This window comes from Camponotus vicinus, unplaced genomic scaffold (assembly GCF_025532165.1).
Source record: "Camponotus vicinus isolate PSW18456_S1 unplaced genomic scaffold, iyCamVici1.0 SCAF_7, whole genome shotgun sequence".
Classification (NCBI taxonomy): domain Eukaryota; kingdom Metazoa; phylum Arthropoda; class Insecta; order Hymenoptera; family Formicidae; genus Camponotus; species Camponotus vicinus.
Window position 1 is genome coordinate 15,691,482 of NW_028141979.1, and position 21,816 is coordinate 15,713,297.

The following is a 21,816-nucleotide window of genomic DNA, read 5'->3' on the forward strand; positions in this document are numbered from 1 at the left end:
TCGTACCAACTCAAACGGCATTGTTTACACCATACATTTAGTACGAACATAATATTTGATACGCGTATCAAACGATCGGTGTAAACCAGGCCTGTGACGTCACAAGGTTTACTATAGCATCTCGTAGCGCTAAGTGAACCAACCGTAGTGCTGTTACAAATGCTCTGTAGTACTTGTAGCGCTTACTGAACCGCAGCCTGTATATAATATTCTTCATCAGCTTATTTGACGCATGCGCAGTACAGTACTTTTAGTACATACTTTTTCGGGACACGAATATAAAGCTAGTATATAAGGAGCTCGCAGTCTAGTATATTATATAGAAGTCTGTGATCCAGACTCCTATTTCTAGAGACTCTGCACTCTACTATTTCTTCCCTAGTTTTTCCCATCACCCACCTGGGAGTTGCTGGGAGTGTTTTCGAACACAGCCATAAGAAGTTAGCAGTCTAGTAATATATAGACGTCTGTGAGTACGTTTACGACAACGTTAATCAAGTTTAGTAACCGCTGTTGTAACTACTGGTGTTAGATGCCGTGTAAACCGTGCTTTACGCCGATGTTATTACACCAGTTGTAGTAACGCTACTCCTGCTGAAGAAAAGGAATCGACTTACAAATCCGGCTTTAAGAGGACGTGTAAACGCTACGAGAGTTATAACAATCGTATTGCCAACCTGAATAATCAAGTATCAACGAGTGACGAGTACTAGTATACAAAAACTGTCAAAGTTAAAGTAAGTGTGTTAAAGAGGAATAGTGATAAAATAAATCCTTGCGTGTAAACGAACATCACTTTTAGGGAGTTATAACTACGATTGTTACTAAACCAGATTAACGTTGCCGTGTAAACGTACTCCATGATTGGAACGCACTTTGTGTCACTGTGGCCGGTATTTACAATCTGAGGGTCGATTGTGTATCACACAATTTGGTGAAAATTACAAAAGTGAGCAAATATACAAGAATATTTATAATTTCATTAGTCAACATCTAGTAAATTTGCTCGCTTTTGTAATTTTCACTTAAGGGTCGGCTAAAGTGACGGGCAAACTTCGAATTGATATTGGAGACCTCACGCGGTGACAATGCGAAACTCCGGTTTCAGGGTTACCAACCTGAGAAATAAATTTTCGATCTCTATGTAGAGGTGTATGTCCGTACAAACACCATTGCATTGCTCACGCGGACGCACCGCAGAGAAGAAAGACAGAAAAGGATCGATAATCATGCTATCCTTGTTCCTCTAACATATTGTTTTACGACCGAGATACGGCCTGAAAATGCTTTCTGGCCTCTCGTGGCAGAAAGCAGTAATGCAACAAGATTAACGGGCGCCCACTTTTTGTGAATTTTATATTTGCATGTATACATATGTGTATATATATGTTTAAATTATAATTAAAATTATATATGCGATTAAATATTATATGTTGATAAATAATAACAGTAGGATCATAGATAATAGGGTGAACAAATATACATATATACAGGGTGGCCCATTTTAATCCATCCAGTCGAATATCTCGAAAACCAAGCCCGGGAGAGAAAAATGTTTCAGACAAAAGTTGTTTGGTTTCGAGGGGGCCATAAGATGGTACCATTGGTTTGACTTTGAAGAGTCATTTGAAGGTCACGTGAAGGTGACCTCAATTTTTTTAAATGGCATCCCCTATTTTTTATTACATATTCTTGTAGCTGACCTCGAGAGCTTTCCAAAACACTATAATTAAGTACCTTTTCGTTAAGTACTTTTTGAGTTATGAGGCTTGAAATAATTTCTTAATTTTACATAAACCGTAAAATATCTTGTAAAATATTCATTTCTCGATTATCTTACCTTGATACTTTTACGTACAAAATAATGAGAGGAATCAATTGGTGTAAAGAAAACATAGTTGTTTTGAAGAAAAAATATGTAATTTGCAATTAACAATTCCATATTTTCTCTTAAAAACAACTATGTTTTTTCTTTACACCAATTGATTCCTCTCATTATTTTGTACATAAAAGTATTAAGGTAAGATATTCGAAAAATGAATATTTTAATAGATATTTTACGGTTTATGTAAAATTAAGAAATTATTTCAAGCCTCATAACTTAAAAAGTACTTAACAAAAAGGTACTTAATTATAGTGTTTTGGAAAGCTCTCGAGATAATCTACAAGAATGTGCAAAAATATATAGGGTGTTCCATTTAAAAAAATTGAAGTGATCTTTACGTGACCTTCAAATGACTCTTCAAGGTCAAACCAATGGTACCATCTTATGGCTCCCTCGAAACCAAACAACTTTTGTCTGAAACATTTTTCTCTCCCGGGCTTGGTTTTCGAGATATTCGACTGGATGGATTAAAATGGGCCACCCTGTATAAGATACGGGTGCCTATTAGACTTGGTAACTTGTTGCTTTCTCATATCGATACTTCATATATTATGGACAGGATCATCAGCGGGATAGAGAGATAGCATAATGTCAATTTTATTTTGATTATTTTTTTAGTAACTCCATAATCATAGTATCATAGATCAATAACGATATTATCTTTTTTCAATTATATCGATATCGTATAAACACATACTGGTTCATAAATATTAGTAACATAAAAACGTTTATCAGTAATACGTAACGACGAGATGCAAGATAGGTCTATCACCCTGTAGGCATGCATACATATATATACACATACATATACACTGAGCAACAAAATTAGCGCAACAAAAATTTTTATCAAAATTTCACTCAATTTTAAATAATCATAACTCCGCGAAAAATGGTCGTATCAGAAAAAATTTTTTTTTATTTTAAAGTTTGAAGACTCTACTTTAAAGTGAATTTGTCATATTTTGACTTCCTCCTTTCCTCCCTCCCGCCATCTCCTTATAAGTGAGGTCATGTTTTATTTTAAAAAGTTTGCATATTTTGACGCGCTCCACGGGATGCAATGAATTTTTCTCGCAAACGTTATAAAAATTACCGTAGAATATAAACTTTTCCGCACAAATTAAAAACAATTGAAGTCTGTACGATTTTTTTTGGCGGAGTTATGAATGTTGACATGTCAAAGTTACCCATGCATTTTAGTCTGTTTATGCCTGTTACCGCCAGCATTAGCGTTACCCAATGCACGCCACGAGGAGGTTGCTGGTCGGATTTTGTCGTGTGTGTGTGTGTGTGTGTGTGTGTGTGTGTGTGTGTTGGACGAAAGAAATGAAACATATTGCACGGAAGAAATGTGTATGTTATTGCATTTAATAATGTGTATTCCCGCCTCGTCTTTGAATAACTTCCTGAAGACGTTCGTGCATATTGATGCAGGATCTTATTGCATCTTGAGGAATTTCGTGCCATATGCATTGTAGTGTTAACTCCAGTTGTTGAAGAGTAGTTGGCGGTCTCTCGAAACACACACACACACACACGATGCACAAAATCCGACCAGCAACCTCCTCGTGGTGTGCATCGGGTAACGCTAATGTTGGCGGTAACAGGCATAAACAGATTAAAATGCATGGGTAACTTTGACATGTCAATATTCATAACTCCGCCAAAAAAATCGTACAGACTTCAACTTTTTTTTAATTTGTGCGGAAAAGTTTATATTCTAATTTTTATAACGTTTGCGAGAAAAATTCATTGCACCCCGTGGAGCGCGTCAAAATATGCAAACTTTTTAAAATAAAACATGACCTCACTTTTAAGGAGATGGCGGGAGGGAGAAAAGGAGGAAGTCAAAATATGACAAATTCTCTTTAAAGTAGAGACTTCAAACTTTAAAATAAAAAAAAAATTTTTCTGATACGACCATTTTTCGCGGAGTTATGATTATTTAAAATTGAGTGAAATTTTGATAAAAATTTTTGTTGCGCTAATTTTGTTGCTCAGTGTATATATATATATATATATATATATATATATATATATATATATATATATATATGTGTAGACTCAAGTTCAAGTCCGTGCACGTTAATAATTTTTTTTGTAATATATTTTATTTTAAAAAATATTACATTTTTTGTCAATTTAAGGATAATTTTTAAAACATTGAAAATATTTTTGTTTATTCATAATTACATATATATATATATATATATATATATGTAATTATATTGACAAAAATTTACCTTAAATTGACAAAAAATGTAATATTTTTTAAAATAAAATAAATTACAAAAAAAATTATTAACGTGCACGGACTTGAACTTGAGTCTACAGAGTGATAGACCAAAAACATTGCACTTCGCCATTACGTATTACTTATAAATGTTTTCATGTTACTAATATTTATGTGCCAGTATGTGTTTATACGATATCGATAAAATAATTGAAAAAATATCGTTATTGGTAAATATAAAATAAAATAAATATTATATATCTATATATAATATACAAGTAGAAATACTTATTTATTCTTTATTTTAATATATTTATTCTCATACACATCCAATAATTCAATTTATTCAATATACATATGTTCTATAATTTAATATATATAATGCAATGTATTACGTATATGATTATTGGAGTATTGGAAGATGTCAGACAATAACTATTGCTATCCTTATTCTTTCATCATATGTATGATGAAGAGAAAAAAGAATAGTAGCCGGTTTTTATCTGACATCTTCCAACAGTTATATTCGTGTGCGCAGTATATTGGTACCCACACAGCACATGATATCGTACGAATATTCTATATTCATTCTGTGAATGTACGTACTGTACGTAATATACTGAGAACATCTCTATAATATCTTGTGTAGTATATTATTTTTCGTATATTCACAGGATATTATCAGAACATCTTGTGTAGTATATTATTTTTCGTATATTCTCGTATATTCTCAGAATGTACTTTTAATATCTCTTATAGTATATTATTTTTCGTATATTCTCATAATATACTATTGAATTACGCGCATTTTTACTTATGACCGGATATGTATGCCATTTTGGATACGTAATTTCCGCTATTGCCGTCATTTGTCTTTTCCTTCTTCTTCTTCACTGACCACGTGCAAGTGCTATGTGCAATCTGGTGCAATTATATTACGATTGTGATTAATCGCAGGTAATCCTTTTTATTTTCAAATAAATTAAATGTAAAAAGGGTATTTTATAAAAGCTATTCAATGATTTATTAATACTTCATAATTATAAACACACAAATTAACCTCATTAATGCAAATTATAACCTCACAATCGAATATTATAATGTATCAAAAATATGTATTTTTATGTGAAATTCTTATTATTATGTTACAGCATTTGCACAAAAAAGGACGTCATTATCAATTGTCGTATATTATATCAATTATCATTTTGTGATCTCTGCAGAATCTTTCTAAAGAAAAAGTATCTCCGCATACACACATATATATATATATAGATGGGATATGTAAAAAATAAAAGTAAAACTCTGGATTCGCAAAAATCAAGTGAGTTTTATAACATATTTTAATTATATAGTGTGCGATTAAGTAAGAGCTAAGTTATTACTGCAATTAATTTTTAAAATGATTTTAAAAGTTAATTGCAGTAACAACATAGAGCTTATTAAATATATGTTAGATATTAAATGTATTCTTATGTGAAATTATTATTATATGTTACAGCGTTTGCACAAAAAGAACATTATTATCAACTTCGTGATCTAATACTTTCTGGGAAATAAGAAAAATTATATACATATATATACGTGGGATATTTACAATATATATTTAAAACAAGGAAATATAAACTGCGGACTCAACAAATCACAACAAATCAAGTAAGATTTAATGATATTTTTTAGTGTAAGTAAACTAGCTGTTATTGCAATTACTTGTAAAACGATTTAAAATTACTAAAGTCTTATTTAAATTCACTACTACACTAAATTATTTTATATTTTACAAAAATGTTTACGTATCAAATATATAATTATGTATATATAATTTAACTGGAAAGTACTAATTAATGCTAATGTTAGAGGCAAAATGAATTTAAAAATAACTAAAATTTATTTATTAAATTACTTAGAAATGTTCCAATTGTTTTATATGTTTATAGTTTTAAACGCTCATCTGTATACATATATTGTAGAAATGAGGTCGAAATTTTTTTTTCAATATTTAACTTGAAATTTTAAAAAAATTAAAGAAATTTTATTTATCAATAATTCATAAACAATTTTAAAAACTTTTCCAGGTGCAGTAAGAAAATTGCACAGCAATGCTACAGACGAACAGATTTCAGCTCCAATAAAAATATGGTTGGCTCATGCCAAAGAGCGTATGCAGAGACAAACATTGAATAGTGAAAAGGACTAAAATAGTACTTCGTTGAATTTTTCTTCAGTCTTTTCTTGAATCTTTATAATTTATAATTTGTTTTGAGTTATTGTTGACAACGTTTATAATTACGGTGATTATCCGTCCTTTATTTTAAGTAGCTATTCTTTAGATTTATTCATTTTTCAAAACTCACACACACAATTTTGTCCTAAGTTTTCTTTTGTTTTATCAGTACTAAAATTTTTTTAGTGAATGTTATAATGTATGTAAACTCTTTTATATTCATTAAGAAGAATTCTATGAAAATCTCGCCGGTGGGTGCTGGGACTGTCAATTTTTAAATGACAGAGTCCGCACCGACGAGATTTTTAGAGTTTAAATATATATATAATATAGCTAAACATATAAACTATAAAAATGTCATGTTTATGTAAATGTTTAATAGTATGTGTTAAAGTGTTTCATATATATAAAGTATATTATAAATATATAAAAGAATAAAATTTTATAATAAATAATAATAAGTAAAATGTTTATATAAAAAAATATAAAAGTGCAATTATATGTTCAAATAATATATGTGCAATTATAACATATATTTAAGAAATTTGAATAAAAAGATTTTATATGTGAACAAAATGTTAATATTTTACACCAATAATCCATTTATAGTATAAATATAAATGGATTATATATATATGTACCGTAAACACTCGAAATCTGTTTTTCCGTATACTTAGTAGTCAAAATTTGTATATTTTTACTAGTAAGTATATGAAAAAACGGATATGGGGTGTTTACGGTAACATATATCATTTATATTTATATATAAAATATAGAAAATATAAGTTAATCTATAGAATGTCTTGAGTATATTATTAGTACATTATTAGTACATATATGTATATACCAATGTCATACTCAAGACATTCTATAGATATACTTATTATATACTAAAAGATATTTTCAGTATGTACTGAGAAGCAGGAAAAATCGGACATAGTAGCATTCTTAGTACATACTCAGTATATCGCAGTATGTATTTCGAATGTTCCTGGAACATACGCAATATACTTTTGTGATATTCTCAGAACATTCTCGGAATTTACATGTGCTGTGTGGGGTATTGTATCTATACAGATGTTACCTATACATACGAAGTGTAAGAGAGAGAAAGACAGAATGATAGTCTTTCCTTATCAAGCCGCCAGTATGTTACCACAGAAATTTTCCCATATGTGCGTTAAATATAAATCTAGTAATATCCGCTAAAGCGTTATTTCTCCTTGAAATAGTTATATTTTTCCATGAATTTTTTTTAAATATATTCCTTATAGAATGAAGTCGGGCGCTACAGAGCCAGATTTTGCATTTTGGTTCTTAAAAATTTATAATAAATAAAATACGCGAACTCTCGTACCTAGCTGCACCTAGAGGTCTAAATATCAGAGAGGCGCCAACTCGTGCCTCCTTCTGATTGGTGGTGAGCTATCCGTTCTTAAGATGGCGGCTACGGTGACAAAGTGGGAGTAAACCTAGGGAATACTCAGGTAAACTAACCTTACATCTGTATTCTAGTCATCGCAAAGCATTTGTTTATAGGTGACAAACAATTAAGTGTGTACTAAAATACTGACTAATATTGAAACACCGTCACTACCACTATAACATCACGTGCGTTTAGGATCTGAGATGGCGGCGCGGCGGCATGGTGGGGGTAGTTTGGCGTCTCTCTGATATTTAGACCTCTAGCTGCGCCTGACCCGCTACTAGGCACGCATCTACCATTTATTAGCAATTTTATTTTGACTTTTTATCCAAAAAATTGCTCTGTAGCGACCTGCTTGAGGTCCTACTGATTACAAATATCATAATTTTAATATAATTCTCTCTGTATTTTGGCTAAAATAACGCTTTTGCGAATTGATAGTTCCCGACTCTCCGCGGGAGGTCTCCACCATGCCTTTAGCCGACCCTTAATAATGTGATACACAATTGACCCCCTGGAATGCGTTCGAAAATATCCCCTGTGCAGCGTGAGACTAAGGGCCAGCGCACAAACATTGCCGTAGCGCCTTACGCCACCTTACGTAAGAACCTTATGTTACGTGACACGTAAACCAATCCTACGGCAACGCACAAGAAATTCTTACGTTACGTTAATTACGTTAATTACGTTATCGCGTATACATAAGACTCGAGACATAACACACAGTATTGTGCGTTACCTAAGACAAAGACTTAAGGCATAAAACATAGTTTTAAAATTATAAGGCAGCCATTCTGCTCAGGCCCAAACATGGGCGCCGGCAGAATTACTTTTAGGAGGGTGCACTCAAAAGAGGATGCACTGGAAAAACGGTTTTTTCCCAGTTCATAATTATATTTTTGTTAACGTCGTTTATGTTATTTATTGAATTTTAATAAAGATTCATTACTGTGTCAGCGTTCATAGAAAAAGAGTGCAAGAGGAGACTGAATTTATTGATAATGTGACAAATGAATTTGGAAAGCAACCAAGACGGCTCAAGTTTTTGTTCAAACATTGATTTTTCTAAAATTGATTTCCCAAAGGCTTATTACAAATGTTAATTAATATTTAACCATTGCATTTTTGTTCAATTGAAAAAATTATCGATATTATTCTATATTACATGATTTTTTTATTGAATTTTTTCTCTGTCCCTTCCCCACTTATTTCATAGGCCAGGGCCAGGGGGTGCAAGTGCACCGCTTTGCACCCCCCTTCCGGCGCCCATGGGCCCAAATATCGTTTCATTATCGGCGGGCTGCATCATGGCGAATGCGCGGTTTCATCCAAAAGTCCAAAATAGAGCAACCTTAAAGGGTCGTCTACAATGGCCGTAGCATTGTGGCGTCCCTCCATCTGGACAAAATACAGATGAATGGGTTTACGAACGCACTAGCGCCATCACATACCTCGCCCCGATCCACCAAAGACATAGAGGCACTCACTCTAGTGTGTCTCGTCGTCCGAAGCGGACGTAAGTTACCAAAGACTGAAACCATAGTTGTAAATTCCTTTGTTGTAAAATATATTTTTATAAAGACAAACTGAATGTATCAATCCACCCGGCATCGAACGACAGTTAATAGGAGGTCTTTAATAACCTGACTCCCTATAGTGGTAACCACCGACGTGAGATATATTTTTTTTTCCCGCCTCGCACCACGTGGCGAACGAAGACACGTGGCGATATTTAGGCAAGAGGTATGCCGATTGAACATTCGCCAACAAGACTAGTCAAAGGAAGCAACACCGAGCACACGACGTCCGTCGAGGAAAAACCATTCGACAACCCTTATCCGGAAGCTATGAAAAACGACGGAGAGGGATCAAAAAGCGCAAACATCGACGCAGTCCAGGCAGTGCGCTTACCACCATTTTGGAAAGACAATCCGGCATTATGGTTCGCACAAGCCGAAGCAGCTTTTGCAATACACCGAATAACAAGTGACGAATCAAAATTTCGCTACACAGTACTCAATGCTGATCAACCCGTTCTTCCCTTCGTGGCGGATTTGATAACTAACCCACCTGAGCAAGACAAATATCAAACCTTGAAAGATCGCATATGCTCGATTCTGGGAGAGACAAGTGCAACGAAGATCAGAAGACTTTTAGGCTCACATGAACTAGGAGACGAGAAACCCTCCATCTTCCTACAACGTCTACGGAATTTGGCAGCAAATCAGGTAACGGATGAAATTCTAAAATCTATATTTATGGAACAACTCCCAGAAAGTGTGCGTACCATCCTGGCAATTAGCGAAGTTCAAGATTTAGCAAAGCTAGCGGCCCAGGCAGATAAGGTGGTAGAAATGGTCAGACCAGCAGCGACAGCAATCCAGACTATCACCGAAAAACAGACAGACGTAGACAACCAGATCCTGCAGGAGATTGCGGAACTGAGGAAACAAGTCAAGAAACTCTCCGTAAGAGATAAATATAGGCGACGCAGTAGATCGCGAGGACATTCCAGCGGCCGAGAACGAGCAGACAACCGCGAACGTTCACATCACCGTCAAGACCGCGAAGGTAACGCCGAGTACTGCTATTATCACAACAGATTCGGCGACAAAGCGTTTAGATGCGCACAACCTTGCACATTTAATAAGCCGAAGGCGGTGGAAAACTAAACCCGCCGTCGCGAGTACAGGCGGTCGTCGACGGGGTGGTTAGAAATAATAAACGCCTGGCAATAACCGACAAGAAGAATAGCATTACGTACCTTATAGATACGGGAGCAGACATCTCAGTAATCCCGAAGAGGATGATGAGAGGAAAGCTCACACCCGTAGATTTTCAACTGTTCGCAGCAAACAACACAATCATAAATACTTACGGCAGCAGCTCACGAGTAGTGGATTTAGGACTACGACGCTCATTTAGATGGCAGTTCATCATAGCTGATGTCCGACAGCCGATCATAGGCGCAGACTTCCTGGCGCACCACGGGATTCTACCGGATCTAAAGAACAGAAGACTGGTCGACGAACAGACTCTACTGAGTACCAAGGCAAGGATAACCACAGGGAAACAGCCCACCGTTGCCACAATAGACAAAGGATGCAAAGTCAAGGAACTCTTACGCAGGTACATCGAAATCACACGTCCTACAGCGCTCAAGAAGACCGTACACGATGTGAGACATCATATTGTGACCAAGGGATCACCATTGGCAGAAAGACCACGCAGACTGCCCCCAGAAAAGTACGCAGCCGCGAAACGAGAGTTCGAGACGATGTTGGCACAAGGAATATGTCGCCCCTCTTCATCACAATGGGCAAGTCCGTTACACCTAGTACGTAAAAGCAACGGAAAATGGAGACCGTGCGGAGATTTTCGTAAATTGAACAGTGTGACGATCATGGATAAGTATCCTCTACCTCACATACAGGACTTTACATACCACTTAGCTGGATGCACCGTTTTCTCCAAAATAGATCTTGTGAAAGCATACTTTCAGATTCCAGTAGCGGAAGAAGATTGCCATAAAACTGCAATAACTACACCATTCGGATTGTATGAATTTTACAGAATGCCATTTGGTTTGCGAAACGCAACGCAAACTTTCCAAAGATTTATTGACGCAGTTCTAAGAGGACTCGACTTTTGTCACGGCTATATCGACGATCTGTTGGTAGCATCAAGAGACGAAGAGGAACACCGAAGACATCTCGAGCAAATATTTCAACGTTTAAAGGAGCACGGACTATCTATCAACGTGACAAAAAACGAATTTGCGGAAAAAGAGGTCGAATATCTCGGATACACAGTCAACAAAGAAGGAATACGTCCGACGAACGATAGAGTAAAAGCCATCGTTGATTTCAAGAAGCCGAACAATATAAAAGAGCTTAGGAGATATCTTGGGATCATCAACTTCACAGATTCATCAAAAATGCAGCAGCCATTCTAGCTCCATTAAACGGATACCTGACAGGAGCGAAGAAACGTAACAAGCGGCCAATAGAGTGGACTACACAAGCAGAGGAAGCCTTTCATGAAAGTAAAAGACGTTTAGCAGAGACTACCCTACTGGTTCATCCACGAGGAAACGCCAAACTACTCCTCAGAACAGACGCTTCCAACGTAGCCATGGGAGCGGTATTGGAGCAGTATCAAGAGGGAGAATACAAGCCATTAGGATTCTTCTCTAAGAAGTTATCTGAGGCACAACAAAACTATAGCACATACGACAGAGAACTCCTAGCAATTTATTCCGCATTAAAATTCTTTCAACATATGGCAGAAGGACGAAACGTAGTTGTGTTAACGGATCACAAACCACTACAATACGCGTTCTCACAAGCTTCTAATAAAGCCTCTGAACGGCAAAGGAGACAATTAGACTTTATAAGTCAGATTACTACTAATATTGTCCATATTGCAGGGCATGAAAACCAGGTAGCGGATGCACTGTCACGAGTAGAAGCAGTCAACCTACCAGTTATCGTCACAACAGACGAACTTTACGAGGAACAGCAGAAAGACGAGGAACTCAGAGCTCTACTGGAGACTGAGACATCACTCTCACTAAGGCCACTACGGTTAGACGGAGGAGACAAAACCATATACTGCAGTGTCAACAAGGAAATTCGAATATACGTACCGAGAGTATTACGGAAGCAAATTTTCGACAACATACATAATCTGTCACACCCAAGTGGAAGGACAACAAAGAAAACAATCGCACAAAGATTCGTTTGGCCAGGTATGCAGAAAGATATTGCTAACTGGGCCAAGACATGCTTACCGTGTCAGAGAGCGAAAGTCCACAGACACAATCACAGAATTCCAGAGCGAATTCCAGTCCCGGACGATAGGTTCCAACACGTACACCTAGACATCGTAGGACCGCTACCCAACTCTAAAGGAATGAGGTACTGTTTAACCATGATCGACAGGACAACAAGATGGCCGGAAGCTACACCAATAGCGGACACATCAGCGGATACTGTAACAGACGCATTTTTTAATACATGGATCGCACGATTCGGAGCACCATACATGATTACAACCGACAGAGTAGCGCAGTTCGAGCAATATTTGAAGCGATGGTCAAGCTAATAGGAAGTCGGAGAATCCGAACGACAGCGTATCACCCGCAGGCAAATGGGATGATCGAGCGATGGCACCGATCGCTCAAGGCAGCAATCATGTGTCACGGCACCACGGATTGGACTAATGTACTTCCTATGGTACTTTTAGGATTGCGAAACAGTTACAAGGACGACATTAAGACATCCGCAGCAGAGATGGTCTACGGAAAAACACTACAGGTACCCGGTGAATATTTCGCAGCCGAGGAGCCCACTGGATGCCCGGACATGTTCCTGCAGAAACTACGCGAGCGAATGCGGCGAGTAGGACCGAAGCCCACAGCGCATCACATCAAACAAAAGGCCTTTGTTCACAAGGAATTGGAGGACTGTACACATGTCTTCGTCAGGGTCGATCGAGCGACCAGATCCCTAGAACAACCATATGAAGGACCTTTTCCCATAATCAAAAGACTGACTGATTCTTTGTACAGGATCAACTACAAGGATTGACCGACTGAGATCAACATTGACAGATTGAAGCCGGCGTTCATTGAAAGGGCTAGGGAGAACCAACAATTATCTGAGGATAATTCCCTTCCAGAACCTTCGCCAGCTGAGACAGAGAAAGGACATCTTGCACGAAAAATTAGATTCGCGACTCCATGAACGGAGTCACTAAGGGGGGAGTGATTGTGGCGTCCCTCCATCTGGACAAAATACAGATGAATGGGTTTACGAACGCACTAGCGCCATCACATACCTCGCCCCGATCCACCAAAGACATAGAGGCACTCACTCTAGTGTGTCTCGTCGTCCAAAGCGGACGTAAATTACCAAAGACTGAAACCATAGTTGTAAATTCCTTTGTTGTAAAATATATTTTTATAAAGACAAACTGAATGTATCAATCCACCCGGCATCGAACGACAGTTAATAGGAGGTCTTTAATAATCTGACTCCCTATAGCATAAGGTTGTAAGGCCGGCGTCCCATGGAAATATTCAGCGGAACGGAAAGTGAGGAGCCAGGGCGACCAATCACAGCCATTCCGTTTTTTTTGCGGTGCTTTTTCTATGGCTGTGATTGGCCGTGTTGGCTCCGCGCATTCCGTTCCGCTGAATAATTCCGCTCCATGGGACTTCAGCCTAAGGCCGTAGTCGTAAAAAATTGACCAATCACAGTTGATTATTCTCCTGAACTTCAACTGGAATTGGTCAATTTCTTACAACTACGGTCTTACAACTTTATGCTACGGCCATTGTAGACGACCCTTAAAGCCATGGCACACAAAAAAACGTAAGCAGTAAAACGTAGTCAGTAAGCAAATTGACCAATCATGATTGAGCAGTAAGGCAGCCGTATTAAAACGTAAGAAAACGTAAGAATTCCGATTGGTTCCTTACTGACTACGTTTTACTGCTTAGGCTGAGTTTCCACTGAGCGCGTCTCGCGTCGCGTCAGCCGGCGCGTCACGAGTTAACCAATCAAAACATCCCATTTTATTGCATAATTTGTGACGCGTCTTTTTGAGTGACGCATTGGTAATGCGTCGTCTACAATGAGATTTTAAGGCGTAAGATTTAAGAAATTGATCAATCACAGTTGAGTATTCTCTTAATACTTGATTGTGATTGGTCAATTTCTTAAGTCTTACGCCTTAAAATCTCATTGTAGACGACGCTTAAGGGCCCTGGCACACAAAAATACGTAAGGCTGAGTTTCCACTGAGCGCGTCACGCGTCGCGTCATCCAGCGCGAGCCAATCAAAACATTCCATTGTAATAACACGGAGGCCGTGTTCCGAAATTGCTGCCAATTTACTGCCAGCACTGAAAATATGGGTACTTTCCGATTCACGCATGATGCGCATGAAGTGACAGAAAATGTATAGTTCATGTCACGCATATTATACATTTTCTGTCACTTCATGACCTCCGGGAACTTAGCCGGGCAACTTCGACTTTTTTAATTTTTTTTTTTTTAATCGTTTGTTGGTCGTTTGTCGGTGATTGTTGGCCTAATTTCAACGTTTGTTGGTTTATATTTTTTTTTAAACAAAAATATAAAAATTAGCGTGAAGTTAGCCGGAAAAATTTCATTTTCGTTCAAAAAGCGGTTAAATCGATACGCAATCATTCGCTGATGATTGTTGGTTTAATTATAACGTTTGTTGGTTCGGTTTTTGCCTTAAAAACGAAAAATAATCTCTTTTATTAAGACCGCATTTACAAAAGTCGTTAGGATCAATCACAGTTGAAGGTTAAACAGTTCTCGAATATGATTGTTTAATTTCTTCCCAATAACGTATGTCATTGTTTCTTACGACTTTAGGCTTAAACATCTATATAAACTTGGCTGATGCCTTTCCGCATTCCATTTTCGTATCACATAAGTTTGATACGTATTGTAAATATTGTAAATATATAATTAGGAATAAGTTAAAATTACATATGCGTGGTTCTATAAAAAAAAACAGAGGTTGAAAGGTTTGTATCTTATGTATTTTCTGATATATATTACAATTTCTTATTTAAGTAAAAATGTATATAGCTATTCATTTATATAGCTCATGCTATTTGATTTATAAAGTTGATTTATGTTTATTAGGAGATTATGCTGCTTGGAAATTTATATTTGAAGCTGAGCGTGGCAGAACACATGACTCAATAGAGATACCCAATAATGTAGACATAACTTTTTGCATCGGAGAAGTGGCATATGTTTGTAGCAGTATGTTTCTTCTTTCCGTCCAATAAGTGAGTACAAAAGTTAGTTTTGCATTAATTAAAATATATTGTTTTCTAATTCTTCTATATGTGATACAATACGCTGATACATAGTGAATTAATACAATTAAGTTATTCTTATATATAATGTTAAATTGTACAATGTTCAATTGTTTTCAGTTGGAAGTTACAGAATTCGAATTTAAAAAAAAAGCACAGCACAATCTTTTTTAAACCATTGAGATAAAAGAAGTATTATATATTCAAGCACATGTTAATGATATGAATGAACAGGAATCATCGCACTATGTAAGTGCTTACTTTATAACAAGATATCGCACATTATTAAATTTTATAATTGTATCAAGTCTCTTTATTAATACTTATTTCTCTCTTTTGTTTTTATAGATTAATTTAGATAATGGCCATTTTCTATTCGATCTAAATACTAAAACTGAAACAGATCTTCTAGAACCGAATTATTCTTGCTCGAGTAATCATTTTACTATAGAAAAGTCTTCTGGATTCTTAGATGCATCAGAGTAAGTTTAAATATTTTATTCATATATTTGTTACACATTAATTGTAAGTAGGAATAATATTTCATATCCAATCTATTACTTTTTATATTATAGGTCACGTACATTTTCCAAATTTTCCGCATTCCATTTTGATACACATACAGATACACCATATGATATACAATATACAAAATTAAATCTTTACATATTTCTATGTATAATAAATTTCCAAATCTGATTTTATCAATAGAAACAATAAGAGATCCCAGAAGACAAATATTGAAGAGTATATAGAATAACTGCTTTTCAAATAGTAGGATATGATGATGACATTGATTACGTTTTATTCACATCAATATCTAACATAAATAATCAAATAATATTTTCTATATTGCTTTATATAGTTATTAGCAACAACATATCTGCACAGTAAAATGATAGAAAAAAAACCGCCTCAATTCACCTACTATATTGTAGATCAAATTAAGATGTGGGAAAATGAAAGATTCTTGTTTAGTGAAGGTGTTTTATACAGTCAATTTCTTTCACAAACTGATTTTGAGATTCTTAAAAGATCATGCACTTTCTATGGGAGTATGAAATTAATATTATATTATATATACATATTATATGTACATATATATACATAAATTAATATTTGGGAAAGTGAAAGATAATTATTTTAGAAAGAATATTTTATGAAATATGAATACAGTTTATTACTACAAAATTTTATGACAAATATCACAATTGAGACATATTGTATCTTATAGGAAAGGAACTATGGTAATCGCTAATGCTGATCATGGTGACGTAAAAAAGTTTAAGAAACGATATTCAAAGGGTTCGAGTTAATATTGCGTATTAATAAAATCTAATTGTAAGCATTTTACATACATTATATTGTTTCTTCAGTAGCAATACTTACAAAAAAATATTGTCTCAAAGAAGTGCCTAGAAAAATTGGAAAATAAATTATTTTTATTTTGACATTCTAATAAAATAAGAAAAAAACTTGTTTTAATCAATGCCAAAGCTTTTCTCAGATCGGATTTGATAATATAATTATGATATAACGAATTATAATAAAGTAAATTTTTATATAATATTTATGTAATAATATTGTCTATATTTTTTTATCTACTTCTGCAAATCATCACATTTATACAACAAAGAATTATTTAAAATTCGATAATTCATCATAATAAAACTTATTGTAATCTTGTACATCGTATAATAAATAAATGTCATGTTGAAAAAAATTCAGCTATTACTCTGGCATTCTTTTAACATTAATTTAACATTAATTTAAATTTTTGTAGCAAATGTAGCACATTAGGCTGGCTCTTTATATAATGTTTTCAATCAATATTTGTATGATGGACAAAAATAATTAAACATATATTTACAGTATTAACATTCAATATTGCAAATGATGAAATTAGACATGCAATTAAAGTGCAAACTGATAATCCTTTGTACATATATTAGATATTCAAGAAAATGTAATTAAATTCAACCATAATTAGTTAAAATGTAATGTTTCGTAACTTTTGACCATGTTATATCGAGAATATTGAGAAATCATTGCGAATAAAATATAAGAATATTAAGTAATGCAGTATTACTCGTCATAGTTTTATGTAAAAATAAAAAGTGTTAGACGAGTCGCGCAAAAGCCGTCCACACTTTTTAAGCAAGACGTCGAGAGAAAGAAACTTTCTTCTTTTTTTTCTCATTCGAGCGGTTTCCAGGCTTCAGCCAAGTTTATATAGATGTTTAAGCCTAAAGTCGTAAGAAACAATGACATACGTTATTGGGAAGAAATTAACCAATCATATTCGAGGACTGTTTAACCTTCAACTGTGATTGATCCTAACGACTTTTGTAAATGCGGTCTTAATAAAAGAGATTATTTTTCGTTTTTAAGGCAAATACCAAACCAACAAACGTTATAATTAAACCAACAATCATCAGCGAATGATTGCGTATCGATTTAACCGCTTTTTGAACGAAAATGAAATTTTTCCGGCTAACTTCACGCTAATTTTTATTTTTTTGTTTAAAAAAAAATATAAACCAACAAACGTTGAAATTAGGCCAACAATCACCGACAAACGACCAACAAACGATTAAAAAAAAAAAAAATTAAAAAAGTCGAAGTTGCCCGGCTAAGTTCCCGGAGGTCACTTCATGCGCATCATGCGTGAATCGGAAAGTACCCATATTTTCAGTGCAACAGTAAACGGCGGAAAGTACCCTATATAATATACGTAACTATATAATTTGCAGTACTGGCAGTAATTTCGGAACACGGCCGGAAAACATGTTATTACAATGGGATGTTTTGATTGGCTCACGCTGGTTGACGCGCTCAATGGGAACGAGCCCTCAGCCTCACGCTCACGTGAGAACATTCAAGAAACTTCTGGACGCCCTCTGTTCCATTTATTACCCCTTTCTATCATTCAATTGCGCAATCAAAGAATCGCAGCATCTATCGTAACTTGTCGAACGTAGTCGAGGGATCAAGGATCAAGTTCAGAACTCAGATTCGCACATTGCGAGATTATCTTTCGAGTCATTTCGCAAGTCAATCTAGTAAGAAACAAGAGAAAATGCCACGACGTGGACGCGCCGCACCTCCTCCAAGAACGTAAGTTAATATAATACAAATTTCATCATCTTGATATCGATAATGCGTCATTTCTGCATGGCGTTACATCAGTAGTCGTAGTCGTAGTCTCCCAGAAACGTAGATATCTTAAATGTCCATAATCCTGATTGTACTCGACTTCGACGAATGTCTCTGAAACTGTCTGAAACCTTTGTTTCGTTTCAGCGTGAGACCGGCCGTGACTGCATCTGCACCCGTACCCGCGCCCGCGCCCGCGCCAGCGCCATCCCGAGTCCCAGCTCAGGCCCCACCGTCGGCACCCATGGTGGCCCAGCCACAGCAACCCTCGCTCATGGGCCAGATGGCCGCTACCGCTGGCGGTGTAGCCATCGGATCCGCCGTGGGGCATACCATCGGTCATGCCATGACTGGACTCTTCAGTGGAGGATCCAGCGAGACCGCCGCTGCTCCTGCTGCACCGCCGGCTGCGGCCCAGGTTGCCCCAGCACCAGCCACCGGAGCTGCTTGCTCATGGGAGGTTAAGCAGTTCCTGGACTGCGCCGAGAATCAATCCGATTTGAGCCTATGCCAAGGATTCAGCGAGGCACTGCGTCAATGCAAAGTTGCCAATAGTCAGTAATCTTGTCGGGTGTTATTTTGTCACACTAATGTTATTCTTTCTAATATTGTTATTTTTATAAACAGTCCTGCTAATTGAATTTGTAATTGTCTTGTTTTCTGTTTTCAGATATCTAAATTAATGTAGAAGACGAAGAATCTAGAAATTCTCTGGGTGAAATTCAAGTATATGCTCTGTAATTCTATAGATAAAGATCCTATATGTACAATGAAAAATTTGGTTTATTTTTATCATTATATGCATTAATATTGTTAAATACAATATAAGACAACCCAGGATTTTGATCCATATTTTAGTTCCATGTATCCATGTTTTAGTTTATATAAATTTTAGAAAAACAAATTATATTTAAATTTTATACAAGTGACTCATTTTTAATCTTCCTTAAACTATAAGTACTTAAACTAAAAATACATGTAACAATAGCATAATTTAAAAGAAAAAAATGTAAAGTATAGTTGGAAATTATATTAACGAGAGAGAGAGAGGGGAGGGCGCGACCTTCGGAACACCCAATGACGTATATAACTAGACCAAGCATTCAGAGAGGGGTGAAGCCGGAAATTGGCAGTTTAAGACAGAGTGAGAACGTTGAACGGCATCTATGCTTTCCTTTTCTATCATACAAGAAGCAAATGGCCGTCCCAAAACTGTCAAGAGCTATATATAAGGTGATACAGAAATAAAAATGGAATCGAAATTTTCATTTATCTTGATACATTATTGATATTAATACTATTTTATGCAGTATACACATGATCATAATACAAATATTGTTATATTTATTTAGTAATAAAATTGATTTTGGTGCATAATCGATGCCACAAATACAGCAAACAGCCATTTTGTCCTTTTTTTAATGCAATATTTGTAATATTTTTTCCAAAAAATTTATATATGTATATATTTTTACGTGTATTTTTACCAATTTTACTCATATACTGTTTCGCATGTCCAATTTGCGTTTGTGTCATGTTACTTTTGACAGTCTATAGAATAGAAAGAGAAAGCATAGAGGCCATTCAACGTTCTCTCTCTGTTTTAAACTCTCTCTCTGTTTCAATATCCGGCTTCACTCCCCTCACCTATAAACTATATGAAAGCTTGGTCTAGTTATATACGTCATTGGGAACACCGAATTAAGGCTGCGGTCAAAGAGACACTGAAGATGCTTCGAAGCGTTTGATTGACCAATCAGGTTCAAGAAATCTTTACTCCTTTTATCCTGATTGGTCAATCAAACGCTCCAAAGCATCTTCAGCGTCTCTTTGACCGCAGCCTAAATCATACTTTAATACAATATACTACTCTATCTAAAGAGTACTCGGGTAAAATATTAGAGGCCATTCAATGCTCAGCCATTTTCGAAAAAAACCGATTGAAAAAATACCGTGTATCTTGTATACAGGTGAGTTTCGAGCAGTTACCGAAAAGGCAGCGTAGCTCGGGTGGTAAAGACCGAGGCTATTATGCTGAAGGCCCAAGGTTCGATCCTACTCCTTCGAACTTTTTTTTCAATTTTTTTTTATAATGCAATATTAAAATATAATTAATTTGATCAAGTTTGTGTGCTTCTTTTTAATTTGCACTATCAAATTATTTTAATTTAAAATATATTTTATATATTCCGATATAAAATGAAATATAAAATGCCATTATTATATTAAATATAAATTAATATAAACACTAATTATTTAAATAAAGGTATAATTTAATAAAATGAAATTACAAATGCAAAAAATTGTATTCTTTTATTTATTATCACTATCATCTAGGCCGAAATTCATAGTCCGATCTTATATTTAAGATTGTCTTAAGTCTGGTCTTAGGTCGTCTTAAGATTCTGTTCAGCCAATGAAATAGCCGTATAACATTTTCAAATCTTACTTAAGATGATCTAAAATATAAGAACGGACTATGAATATCGGCCCTACATTCTCTCTAGATCGAGTACAATTGTTGGGTGATAACTATATTTAAATAATGGCGTTTCATATTTCTTTTTATATCGGAATATATAAAAAAATTTTAAATTTAAAAAAATTTAATAGTGCAAATTAAAATACAAAATTGATCAAATTAATTATATTTTAATATTGCAGATTGCATTATAAAAAAAATGAAAAAAAAAAGTTCAAAGGACTAGGATCGAGCTTTGGACTTGCAGCATAATAGTTTCGGGCTCTACCGCCCGAGCTATACCACCTTTTCGATAAGCGGTCGAAATTCACCGATATACAAGATACCGGTATTTTTTCGATCGGTTTTTTCCGAAAATGGCTGAACATTGGCCTCTAATATTTTACCCGAGTATTCTTTAGGCAGAGTACTATATTGCACTAAAGTATGATTTAATTCGGTGTTCCGAAGGTCGCGCCCTCCCCTTGTAAGATCTGACGTGATAATTTTTTTTTTCAAAGATAGGTAAGAATGCATCATAGAAAAATAAAGATGACATTAACA

At 35.4% G+C, this 21,816-nt stretch overlaps 3 protein-coding genes and 2 long non-coding RNA genes across 8 annotated transcripts; all 5 read left to right on the forward strand.

The window, feature by feature from the left end:
* The first annotated feature begins 4,920 nt into the window (after nt 1-4,920).
* Nucleotides 4,921-6,918, forward strand: LOC145974743 (uncharacterized). Its single transcript, XR_014439781.1, has 4 exons — nt 4,921-5,075; nt 5,270-5,442; nt 5,620-5,774; nt 6,194-6,918. It is a non-coding gene; the product is annotated as an uncharacterized LOC145974743 (long non-coding RNA).
* A 2,595-nt stretch (nt 6,919-9,513) lies between these two features.
* On the forward strand, nt 9,514-10,440 carry LOC145974222 (uncharacterized). Its single transcript, XM_083104029.1, has one exon. The coding sequence runs from the start codon at nt 9,514-9,516 to the stop codon at nt 10,438-10,440; it is 927 nt and encodes a 308-aa protein (XP_082960155.1).
* A 2,421-nt stretch (nt 10,441-12,861) lies between these two features.
* Nucleotides 12,862-13,359, forward strand: LOC145974223 (uncharacterized). The gene has a single exon (XM_083104030.1). The coding sequence runs from the start codon at nt 12,862-12,864 to the stop codon at nt 13,357-13,359; it is 498 nt and encodes a 165-aa protein (XP_082960156.1).
* A 1,403-nt stretch (nt 13,360-14,762) lies between these two features.
* Nucleotides 14,763-17,208, forward strand: LOC145975214 (uncharacterized). Of its 4 annotated transcripts, XR_014439912.1 has the most exons (6): nt 14,763-15,335; nt 15,457-15,605; nt 15,756-15,884; nt 15,984-16,117; nt 16,211-16,409; nt 16,501-17,208. It is a non-coding gene; the product is annotated as an uncharacterized LOC145975214 (long non-coding RNA). The 4 variants fall into 4 exon arrangements; XR_014439911.1 differs by having other exon boundaries at nt 16,211-17,208; XR_014439914.1 differs by lacking the exon at nt 16,211-16,409 and having other exon boundaries at nt 14,765-15,335.
* A 1,324-nt stretch (nt 17,209-18,532) lies between these two features.
* On the forward strand, nt 18,533-19,631 carry LOC145975213 (coiled-coil-helix-coiled-coil-helix domain-containing protein 2-like). The gene is made up of 3 exons (XM_083105537.1): nt 18,533-18,752; nt 18,939-19,345; nt 19,462-19,631. Exons 1-3 carry the CDS (start codon nt 18,715-18,717, stop codon nt 19,467-19,469), a joined length of 453 nt encoding a protein of 150 aa, XP_082961663.1. The 5' UTR covers nt 18,533-18,714; the 3' UTR covers nt 19,470-19,631.
* The last annotated feature ends 2,185 nt before the right edge of the window (nt 19,632-21,816 follow it).

Coding starts and splice junctions, on each gene's coding strand:
- LOC145974222 (XM_083104029.1), top strand. CDS start 9,514: ATGCCGATTGAACATTCGCCAACAAGACTAGTCAAAGGAAGCAACACC.
- LOC145974223 (XM_083104030.1), top strand. CDS start 12,862: ATGGTCAAGCTAATAGGAAGTCGGAGAATCCGAACGACAGCGTATCAC.
- LOC145975213 (XM_083105537.1), top strand. CDS start 18,715: ATGCCACGACGTGGACGCGCCGCACCTCCTCCAAGAAC. Junction 18,753..18,938: donor GCCGCACCTCCTCCAAGAAC/GTAAGTTAATAT, acceptor GTTTCGTTTCAG/CGTGAGACCGGCCGTGACTG.